Source organism: Leucopleurus acutus (assembly GCF_964270905.1).
Source record: "Leucopleurus acutus genome assembly, chromosome: 6".
Classification (NCBI taxonomy): domain Eukaryota; kingdom Metazoa; phylum Chordata; class Mammalia; order Artiodactyla; family Delphinidae; genus Leucopleurus; species Leucopleurus acutus.
The window spans coordinates 75543016-75555629 of record NC_139149.1 but is presented as its reverse complement, the minus strand read 5'-3'; the positions used below and the strand labels follow the sequence as shown (position 1 = coordinate 75555629).

The following is a 12614-nucleotide window of genomic DNA, read 5'->3' as shown; positions in this document are numbered from 1 at the left end:
GTAGGTTAACTATCTCTATGGGTTTCACAGAAATTCCATGACAAATGAAAAAGTATCAATGCTTTTAATTTTCTTTTTCTTCGAAAAAAAAACTAGTTAGATTTACACAGGAAAATGAGGTATTTCTTCTTCCAAGTAACTTTTATATAATTCTTACCATCTTCATTTAAGAACAGTTTGTTGAACCTTAATCCACTTGGCTCTTTCCCAACATATCGATGCACATATTCTGTTCCAAGATCATTAACAGCAATGGCATATTTCAAAGGTTTTACACAGGATTGAAGGCAAAATGGAACTTTGGTATCCCCAATAGAATGCCTATTTAAAAGTAGATTTAAAAAATAATTAAGATCAACTGTGAAAAAATGTAACAATAACTGGAGCTGTTATTTACATGTTAATTCTAATTTGTAACAGTTTTCCCATAATTCAACAGCAAGTTTACTTGGATATTGAAGAATAAATATGTTTATTTTAACAGGGATACTGCAATAAAAAGGCAAAAGCTTTCAAGTACTCAGGTAATAGACTGGTTCAAAATTAGATAACAAGTAATGCAAAAAATTGCCTCTGGGGCTTCCCTTGTGACACAGTGGTTGAGAGTCCGCCTGCTGATTCAGGGTACACGGGTTCGTGCCCCTGTCCGGGAAGATCCCACATGCCGCAGAGCGGCTGGGCCCGTGAGCCATGGCCGCTGAATCTGCGCGTCCGGAGCCTGTGCTCCGCAACGGGAGAGGCCACAAGAGTGAGAGGCCCGCGTACCGCAAAAAAAAAAAAAAAAAAAAAAAGAAAAAAAAGAGAAAGAAAAAATTGCCTCTGAGGGCAATAGGGTATGGCCCTCCTTACTCCTATCTGTATTCAATCATATAAAATGAACTAGCCCTTTTAGAAATTAGTCACAATTTTTTTTACTCATAGCTTTAATAATGGCTAAACTGTGGTTAGTTTTTAAATGAAGCTCAGTTTATTCAATAAACTGAGACCCTGTCTATAAATGCCTCATCTTGTGAACCATATCTATTGACAATTTCAGCCCCATTAAAAGAAACAGCATCCAGTTTTATAAACCTGATAGAGCTGGCACTAACGGCAATCATAATCACCATGTAGATAAACAACAGAGCAAACTAAGATGAAAATGAAATAGAGAATAGGTTTGAAAGTGAAAAAACTGTGACTGGCCCCATTATAATGTAAGCTTAACAAGGGCAGTGATCTTTGTTTTATTTGCTGAAGTATCCCAGGTGCCCCAAACAATGTTCCAACACATTACAGGCACTCATTTATTCGAGTGAAATTTATTCACAGTGAAACTGGGCACTATAATAACTACCCCTGGGCAAACAGGGGGTTTAATGGAGACATCAGAAAGACACCTTACTTCTAAGTATATGATGGAATATAAATAAATATGTGTATATATATATATATAATATATAATATTTTTCCTGTCAAATTTATGAATAACTTCTAATTCAGACCATAACTTCAATTTGGCAATCATTCTGAAACCTGACAAAAGCCTGTCTTACTACCTTTGGATTTAAAAATACCTATGTTCTAGCCCAAAGTCAAGTTTCTTATCTCTAGATAAGAAAACTGAACTAAAAGAATCATCTCTACACACAAAGTATGTTTAAGAAGAAAAAACACATGTGCAATAATTAGGTGATAATAATTTCTTCCAAATATAAAAATTTCCACTACATGATAAACCATTTCCTCCATATACAAAAAAATAGGAATACCACTCCCTACTGGAATTTGCTCCATAAGGATAAGCCATGTCTTCTCATGCATTTGTGTCTGTTCATAGCACCCGATATTTAATTCCACACACAAGTGTTTAGTACATTTCACAGGCCCAGATAAGGATAAAAGCCTGTCATAATGGAGAGAACAATGGACTGGAATTTAAGAGACCAAGGTGCTAGTTTCACCTCTGCCAGTTTTATACAAACTCTGAACCTCAGATTCCTTATTATAAGAATGAATGAGCCAAACCACATGTTTTTTTTAACTGTAAATATTTGAGGAAGATAAGTAGTAAAAAATAAAAGGATCACTTAACAATGGAGGCACTTAAGAGATACAAGTTTTAATAAATGGGTGGAAAAGCTTTAACTGGGACATTATCTTAAAAAATAAAATCTAAAATTATATGGCTAAATGACTTATAGTTTTAACAAAATTTAGGATAAAATTACATCTCTGATATAAATTCATCAAGCTATATACACCTCGGAGTTGTATATCTCATTTTATTTAAGTTATATTTTAATGAAAAAAAATAATTACCTTAGTAAAAGCAAAGAAAAAACCAGAAAGATTATACCTCTGAGCTAAAGTCTTCCAATGAGTAAAAAAATATTGATTTTTCTTTTTTTGGCATAATTTTTCTGACTGATAAAACCAAATTACAACACGATAAGAAATCTTATGTCTGACTCATAGCATAATAAAAAAGGTCATGCTTAAAAAAATATTTCAGAACTCTATTTTTCCAAGGGCCTCTCTTAATTTACTTTTTTTTAATTGACTTTTTAAATCAAATCATTCTCTTTGAAGTGCCCTCATATTGTTATCCTTTTTATAATTCTACTGGATCATCAAATGTCAGTGGTTATGCCCGGAGTGTGAGTACATCCCAAAGATCACCTTCGTAGACTTCATGAAATCCTGTGTCTTTTGAAAATGACTGATGGGTAAGAGACTTTATTACATTATATTGCCTTAACTACCATGCTAATCATATAAGCAGCAAGAGGAACAAAGATAATGACAGGATAGGTAACCCATGTTAAGCCAAGAAAGGTGAACTAATTTTATTAGCGGTCAGTTCATTAGTGGATAATTTCATGTTCTGCCAAATCTACTTTTCCTAAGTAAATGTGTAACTGCAGTTCCTTGAACAATAAGCATTCAAGTAACAAGACTACAACTGTGAATAAGATAGATGAAATGTCTCATAAAATTTAGTATAAGGTATTGTTTCAGTTGAGTTTTCTAACTTAAACTAAAATCTAAACTTCTTTACCTTCTTGAATTTATGTCAGGTCAGGGGGCTAATTACTATTACAGAAGAGGCTCCTCTCTACCTCATGTTCACTGTTATGCAAAATTTAAGGCTTAGAGTTGGTTTTGATGGATCTGAAATAAACTTACCTCTGTCCATCTACTGTACAAACGGACACACCCCACAAATCAGGACTGAACTTGGCTAACTGAGGAATATAATCTGCAACCTATCCAAAACAATGGAAAGAAATTAACAGATATAATATAGGCAAATAGTATTTTCTTCTACCAAAAAACTGATCTCAATTTAGCTTCTACCAATGAACAGTTATTTTATAATACTCAGTGGCTTTGTAGTCTATCTTTTATAACAATATTCATAAAAACTAAGGGCACAACAGACTTGAGGATTACAAGTGAAATCTAAGTGACTTCTCTCAGTCTCCATCACCTACTATGTTTTCCAATGCATTCTGTCTTCCTAAAAAAGCACAGTCTAAAAGAACTAGGATTTGATTTTTTTTTTTAAGGGAAACAGAGAACTTCTTTAATCAGGGTCATGCTAATAGGGTTTCATTACCTAAAAACTTTCAGTATGGAGAATAAATAAAATAGCGCTTGTATTATGTAGAGGATTTTAAAAACTGGGAACATTTTATTTAATGTTCAAGGATATCATACCTGCAGAAATTCCCAGTAAGCTACTTTTTAATTAATTAAAAATTTAAAAGCCATCTCAATCATTTGAAAATCAAAAAGAACTCTTAAGCTTAGATTTCTTTTTAGCCAAAATAACAATTAAGTTAACTATTTGAAATATTTTAAAAGCACTTACTCCAGTGGCTTCACTTAAATTTCTTAATTAGCAAAACACAAACTACACAATTTTACTCTCTACCTCAAGTTTAGTTGAATTTATTAAGTGATAGGCTTAGGAAAAACGTTACCTTTCCTCCAGACTGCTTTTTAGCACTCTCATATAACTCATCAATGTGTGAAGTAAAAGACATAAAGTCAGGAATGACAAACTTTCTTCTAAAGGCTTGTGTCAACAAAACAATGTTGCTTTGAACACATCTGTGGAATATGAGAAAAAAATTAATAGACTGGGTACCTTTCAAATATTAGTACTTGCTAATAATAACAATATTAATCAGGAGAATATTCAAACAATAAAGAAATTCAACATTTTAAACAACAAACTAAATTCTATAAATTATACTCTTTCTACATTATTTTCTTTCCTTCAAGCAGCCTTTCATGTAGCTGCTTGTAAGCTGTTGAACAAATTAAAGAAATAAATTAGCCTAAAAATTGTGTCAAAGATTAAAACAGCAGAGCATTCCACCAGATTAAGTACCAAGACCATCTAAAAACAAGCTTTTCAGCCTACCAGAGTTGATAAGCATTCATTCAGCAAGACATTTGGTTAACAAAAATCAGACTTTAATATATAGCTGAGATCCTGTTTATTCTTCCATGAAATAACCTCAGACACATATCCTTTAATTTCTACATATTACTAGTATTTCACAAAAAAATAAACATTTTGTATTTTAATATATTTTTCCTAAATTACATTTTGAAAAATTTGCATTTCTAAGCTAAAAAAAGGGGAAATAATACCAACTTCGTTTAGTCAGATTTGTCTCTTATATGAAATACTTATTAAAATGCTTATAAAAATAATGTATAACTTTAAAAATTATATACAGTAGTATAATAATTTTATATTATTTGAATCACCAAAAATGTTAAATTACATTATTCTATTCACTGTAAGATGTGTATATCCATTGTAGAATAAAATTGTTTCACTGTTAAAAATTATTTAAAAGATATGGTAAACCATCTGGATAGGAGAGCATGAAATCTAATGATTTGAACCAATATTCTACTTTGTTTTAAAAAGGATTCAAGCTAGAAAATCAACTTATTAATGTAACCTTAAAGAGTTTAAAAATAGGTAACAGCCAGCCATATACTCTAAATTCATCTTCTTAAGAGAGTCTCAGAAACTTAGTAATAGAATAGTTAATTGATAAAGGAAGACATTTGCAGACCTGAGCATCAAGCCATAATATCAACTTAAGACTAAGCCCATAACAGACTAAAAAGTACTAAGTTTCAAGTACTATTTATCCTGCTTAACCCTCAAAACATGAACACTCTGAGAAGATGATTTCCCCACTTTACAGATAAGAAAAATCTGTGTTTAACTTGCAAGTAAATAACATGCACTAATTATAAATGGAGAGTCGGAGAAGTAGACACTCTCGGTATTTCCTTTTCAATCCATGGTAAATGATAAATTTTTATATCTCAGTATCTTAATTCAAGTTGTTCTTAATAAAACATCAAATTAGAATTAAAAGCCAGCTATCACACTTTAACTATTAATAAAAATCCAGAATATATACTCACTTGGTCAACATAAAATTAAACACTGATTTAAAATAAAATAGGTTATTTTCAGTGATAAAGATGTGCTTCAGTTACAACATGAAAAAGTTAGTCCTAATTTCCATTATTAATCTACAGATGTAGAAATAATTGACATCCAAGAGATAACAAATATTTACTTCAATAAACTTTGATAAATTTTGACATAGTTTCAATGTTAACCTAATAAATACTTTTTGCCATTGACTTAATATTTAATATGCTCCAAACAGCAATTCAACTTGCACGTGAGTTGCAAGTAATATATAACAAAAGACACATTTCTCAGCAGAAAGAAGTTAGGACAATTCCTGACCTTAAATCACTATATCTGTATCAAATCAAATCTACATGGCCCCTTTTTCAAGAAGTATTACATGAGAAAATATGAGGACTGCCAAACATAAATTATTAACCTTACTACTAACTATTTAACTACTCAAAATTAAACAGCACTTTTAAAACATTAACAATATTGTACAGTCAGTGAAACTGGGATTTTTTTTTTTTGCTCTATCAGAAGGTGCTCATAAAGCTGTGCGAACAGCCTTCACTGGTGAATTACTATGGCCAACCAAGGCAATACCATTCAAAAGAGTGTCTAGCTGCATGCTGATGAACAAACTGTAATGTTTTTCTTGGGAGTTATTTTAATATAGATGCCATGAATCTAAGCAGAAAATCAGAAGGGATATAAAGTGACCTGAGGAGGAAGTGCTTATGCTTTTCAACAGTCACATCTTTCTCATGCTTTGTTCAGTTTTCTCATCTGTAAACTGGTAATAATAATTTTTCTTTCCTTCTTTACTTAAATGTTTAGGGTTAGCAACTGTAATGCACATCAATGTTTTACAAAATATCTCACATATAATTTTTCATTAGTAAAATAACATAGTGGATAAGAATTTTTTAAGAAAAAGCAAATACAAAGACTACCATTCATTTCCTCCAAAACAAAAAAGATAAAAAAATTATGATCACACATAAAAATACTTCTAATATTTATATGGCTAAAAATGCATGAATAAATAAGGCATTCCTTTTCAATACAAATTTTCTACTTCTATTGAGATTATCAGCATTAAAAACAATTGATTATCTAGATAGGTACAGGCAGTCTCCAACTTTCAAATAGACCATGCTCCAAAAAATATGCATAGAATTCATTTCCCATTCAGAAAAAATTCTACATATTAGATGTTTCTCAGATTACCCTCAAAGGCTAAATATATTAAGCAACAATGTATTTTAGGTAAAATATCAACACGTTGACTTCAACCAAACCTTTCCACTTTCCTTTATAAATTACTTCTTTGGGAAGATGAATTCCATTGTACCCACCTGCATGGAGGTGAGATTATTTCTGGCAACACTAACTAGAAAACTTCTCATTTTGAAAACAGAGAAAAAACTTCTCTGAAGCAATCACCATTCCAGGTGACCTGAAAAGGTTAATAGTCAGAGGTGTTTTGTTTGTTTTGTTTTGTTTTGGCGGTACGCGGGCCTCTCAGTGTGTGGCCTCTCCCGTTGCGGAGCACAGGCTCTGGACACGCAGGCTCAGTGGCCACGGCTCACGGGCCCAGCCGCTCCGCGGCATGTGGGATCCTCCCGGACCGGGGCACGAACCCGTGTCCCCTGCATTGGCAGGCGGACTCTCAACCACTGCGCCACCAGGGAAGCCCAATAGTCAGAGGTTTTGAATCACCTCATTCTAGGGATGAAAAGAGAAATCATATGCCTATAGATGTAAACTTTTCCATTGCTTGTTCACATATACCACTAAGCATTTGTCAAGTTGGGAACTGCCTATATTACAATCATCAATTTTTTAAAAAAAATTGGATTAGTATTTAAAATAATGCTAATTGTTAGTTTTTAATATACTTATGGGTAGAAAATTTTATGATTGTTTCCTGGCTTCATACTCAGTGTATTTAAATTACTTTCAATTTCATATTTAAACAGAGCAATATGTTTATGAAGCACAAAAGAAATTTAACCAGTACTAAAAAGGTATAAAATACTGCTTTCACTTAGGAATTCCAAAGCAATTCCTTATACCCATTATCAAAAGACCTACCTACCAACTCTCTCACAACTTCATTCTCAGATATACCAAAATAACCCCCCAGAAGGCACCCCACAATCAAGATACTTTGCACAGAGAGTTCATGAACACTAAAAATAAAATAATCTTTACTGCAAAGGCACAGCTAACTAGAAGTGATTTCCTTCCCTTCACAAAGAAACAGGTTCTGAAGATTCAAAATTCCTAACACCAATTCCAACATGGAACTAAAATCTACACTTAATAAGGTCGGCTGAGCTCACAGAATCAAGAAACTTGTGGTGAAAAGACAGAGATCTAAAATTGCCAGCAGTGCTTCACAGTATGCCAAGATACTTGGGAGGATCTCAGTTAAATACTTATACCTTCAAATGACTTAATATTCCAGGATATTCCCAGGAGACATCTAGAACAAATCATCTAGCCCCCAAAAGACAATAAAAGAAAAAAAATAATAAAAATGCATACATACAAATAAACTTTCAAGGTAGATGCTGGAATTCGTTGGATCTATTCCAACCTAAGCCTATGGTCTGGAAAAAGCCAATACCTTACAGTAGTGTTTACAGTTTTATACAAGTTTTCATTTAATTTTAGTTGTAAAATACCATTTACCTCCTTGGGATCCATGACAAACTTGCTGTCTATTAAATCATTAAGCAATCAGACTAGTAGGAACACATTAATGAAGATAAATAATAAAGATATACAAATATAAGAAAGTCAAAATAAATATTCTCATTCAACCAAATAAAGGCATTCATGTCCAAAGTTAGCATTAAGTTTTTAAACATTATGAAGAAAACAAAAACAGCCAAAAGCCTATGTAGTAATATGTCTGAAGAAAGGAGAGAAGCAGACAACAGAGACATATAAAACTAACGAATATAGGCTGCCTGAAGCCGTCTCATTTTACGGTGTCATCTAAAACACCTTGTAGGAAAGAACTGAGACCATGCTGAGAAAGGCTGCAAGATATGCAGATGAATTAAGAGATCAATTTAAACCATGACAGGACAAAGAGTGTGCTCTATTCAAACCGAATGCCATCTCCAGGTACTATAAATTGGAAACATCCATGGCTACGCTTCCTCAGAACAGTTTCAAAGTATATTCTTAGCCCCAATGTATTATAGAACTTTAATGTGCACCAAGTTGTTCCAAACAATTTATGTTTATAAGTCCCCTCCCCCCTTTTTTTCAGTTACACAGGAAGCACTGGTCTTCAAAGATGCAATTTCGTTTTAAAAGAAAAATCACCATATAGCATAGCAAGTGACCATTAAAGTTTTGGCAGAAATTTTTACTTTTTAAAAAGATCTTTGTCTAGCATGACACCATCTGATGTTGTTTGAAGAGTTAATCTTAACATATCCATACACTCTTTCAACCTGGGATCAGACGTTCGCAATCCTGTAGATTTGAGTGCCTGTTTTTAAAAAAATAAGAGTTTGTAAATATATAGTGCAAATAAGGTATATGCTTATTCCAACTACAAGTTTTTAACTCCTGTATATAAAAACTTCTACACAAGACCTGAATATGTATATGGCATTTTAGTGTCACTATTACCCACTTTCTGGACAAGTTTCTCATTGTTTCTTTCATTTTCTTTCATTGATTACCTTGAAATGAGCATGATGAAAATTTGAAAATAAGAGAAACAGTGTCAGTCAGAATCTACATGTCAGATGACCTTTAAAACTACATTTCAATATTACCATATTATTGATTCAGTATTACTGATTTTTAAAAAGTGAAGATAGAAAAATATAAAAACTTACTGTAATAAATTTATGAACAGGTATTTTCTCTTGTCCTTCTGCGATTGTATAGAATAGCAAATCTTCCAAGCTAGGTAACAGACCCTGCTTTATTTTACTACAGGGGGAAAAAAGAAGACAAAATTAACCCTTAGGTGAACATTCAAGTGGATTTTAGCTATATCCATTTAAAAATAATCACTGAACCAAACTACAGTTGAGTTGATCTATTCATCAAGAGCTAATATCATAATAAATGCTGATTTACCAAAATCAAACAGTATTACTGAAACCGCACTGAAAAACAAGTTTAAAAAATGATTCATTAATTATACAGATATCCTTTAATCCCAAGTTTTAAAATCTTGAGTACTATTTCTAGTGGTGCTAATGCCTAGCCATCTGTTATGGTAATACCTTCCTGTACAGCCTAATACAATCACCCAATATTAATTATGGAGCCTAGCCAATGCTCAGGTAAGAGTCAATACTTTGTTCTCTTGTTGTTATTGTTTTTTAATATGATGACTATACATATATATTGTTCAAAGTTAACCTGATTGTAAATCTGGGGGAGAGAACAATTAAGTACTGGACAGTGAAGACTAGTGCATAAGTCCTTGAATCCTGGCTACAATACTTACTAGCTGAGTCACCCTGGATAAATTAATTAACCTTTCTGTTAATCAATTTCCTCATCTGAGAAAGGGAGATAATAGGGCCTGCCTCACAGGGTTCTTGTGAGAATCAGTTGACTTAATACATTCAATATCTTTAGAGCACTGCCTGGCAGAGAGTAAGTACTCAATCGTTGGTAGTTGTAGTTACTATTTCTAAAGTGACCTAGGCTTTTACATGTACAGACCAAATGCCACAAATCACAAAGACTGTTAGAATAAAAATTTTACCATAAAAATACATTAAAATCTAGTATAAAGTGCTATGATTAACCAAACTTTTAATCAAGAAAAAATTTTTCCTATCCGTTGAAAAGCTTTCAGGTAAACAAAGTATAATGAACCTATTTAATGTCTTCTTTCTGGGGGCTCTGAAACTGAAATGAATACATTTCAATATTCTGAACATCTATGACTGCCATAAGTATTATAGTGATGCTATGAGAATTTTAGATCTAGGGCAGACCAATCCCCTCTCCATCCATCACTATTTATTAAAATCAAAGGTAGAAATATATATGTGTGTGTATATGTATAGAATGTGTTATATATAAAATATCTGGAAAGACTTTACCTGTATTTCAAGAAAGAGAGAAAATCAGAGAGTGGTCCATATATTTCTAACTTAAAAGACAATAGAATACAGTGTTGTTTCACAGAGCATGTACATTTACATATGGACATATAAAATTTCTCCTAAAAGACACATTAATGTTGGCATTAATATCATTTATACTTGTTTTCAAAGCTGTTATACCAACTTTTAGTTCTTAAAGTCAACCCTAAAGTATAGGAATTTCATACCAATGTTTAAAAAAAAACTAACACATAGGATTATTGTAATTTAATGATATATCCCAGATATATAAATATTCCCTGAAGCAATTCTGGCTCTTAAAGAACTTCTAATAATGTATTTGGGATATTTTAATAATAAGAGTTAAAATTTATTGATCACTTTTGTTCAGTACTCTGCTGTTTTACATTCGTTCTAATTTAATCCCTCCAATGATGTCATAACAGAAGGTACCATTATCCAAAATATAGTATGGTTCCTGGCACACAGTAGAAGCTCAATTTATTCATTATTTGTTAAAAAAAAATGACTAACTCTATCCCCATTTCACAGAGGCTCAGACAGGTCAACAAACTTCCCAAGACTGCAAAGTGGTAGAGATATAGTTAGAACCTCTGTTTCTCTGAATCCAGAGTCCAAACTATATACCACTACAGTTTTACTGGCTCTCAAACGTACTAGCTAGTTATTACTTTTATAAGGTACAATTTTTCTAGGTTTTAGCCTGATGTAAAACCATTAAACAGGCTTCAACAATACTGATGACTTAATATAATACATTTAAAGAAAAATTGAGCCAGCTGTCAAAAACAATCAGTGGAAAATAACATACCAATTATTTACAGAAAGTGGTTTGTCAAATAAACTTCAGATAGTGGTAGTTTATCACTTTAAACTGCAGAATAAGCTTTCTATGTATTTATCACAGTAAATGGTATTTGTTTTGCCTAAAAGCTATGTAAGTAACATAAAATATACACTTCTTTAGCTTATGGTACATAGGGCAAAAAAATTAAAATGACCATGTTTACTTCCACAGCTAGCAAAAAAAGGTAAATATTTACTTGCTTTTGGAGAAGAGACTAATTTTTATCCATAGGAGAGAGATTTAAGTCATCCCTAAAAAATATGCTCGCAAAATAAATGTTCAAAATTGATTTTTTTAAAAAAAGTACTACCAATCTCAGCATTTAAAAGCTCAGACTCTTATTTGAGAATGAGTTCACTTCAACAGTCTGGTGAACAAATGCACAGATTCTCCCCAAACAACACACAGAAGTTATTCCAAAGACCTTTCTTGGTATTACCCCTTTCTTTCCCCAAATTTAATATGGTTTTGTGGCAACGCTTCATGATAATACATTTTGCTCTTAAAACTCAAAAGCTAAAAATTATAGTTTTCAGACTATATAGTAACTAGGATATTCTTGAGAAGTATTTAAGTTTTAATGACAAAAAAAATAGACTATAACAGGCTTTCAAATTGTAATATCAACAATTGTTGATAAGCCCTTAGATTCCTTAAGGAAAAACATGAATGGTTATGACACTCAGCAACTAAAATGGGATAGTTAAATCCAAAGTAAAGTCCTTGTTTCATACCTTTTTATTCCTTCCCTTTTATTCTCCCTCATTTCCTTTCTAATTTCTGCCTTAAGATCTTTTCACTGCCATTTTGTTCCTTCTTTTACCCATTCCTTCTCCTACTTTACCTCACAAAATACCTGCCTACAACACAGAAATGATTTCTTTAAAAAATTAAAAAAAAAAAATCCCATGTATTTCACTGGCATCTATAACATGTACAGCATTATAGTAGTCATTACTTACAGTCTAAAAGGGAAATAGAAGACATACATCATGAGGAATTACAAGAAAGAAACAATGGGATCCAATCACTGGAAAATTACCTCACTGTGGACTAATAAGGTAAAGTTTTAGGAGAGGTGGAATTAGAGCTAGACTTGAAAGATGGGTAGAAGCTGTAAATATGGCAACAGAAGAGGTTTCCGGCCAGGGAAACAGAATGACCACAGCAATGAAGGTAACCATTCACTGGGTATTCA

At 32.4% G+C, this 12614-nt stretch overlaps 1 protein-coding gene across 2 annotated transcripts in view; it reads right to left on the bottom strand.

The window, feature by feature from the left end:
• Positions 1-12614, bottom strand: part of GLS (glutaminase) — a 78975-nt gene that overhangs the window by 56130 nt on the left and 10231 nt on the right. For both annotated transcript variants that reach the window (XM_082841858.1, XM_082841857.1), the window contains exons 2-6: positions 9316-9412; positions 8839-8960; positions 3969-4098; positions 3169-3248; positions 158-321 (exon numbers count right to left, since the gene is read on the bottom strand). In XM_082841858.1, the coding sequence (XP_082697984.1) occupies positions 158-321; positions 3169-3248; positions 3969-4098; positions 8839-8960; positions 9316-9412 (593 nt within the window). The remainder of the gene's footprint in view (positions 1-157; positions 322-3168; positions 3249-3968; positions 4099-8838; positions 8961-9315; positions 9413-12614) is intronic.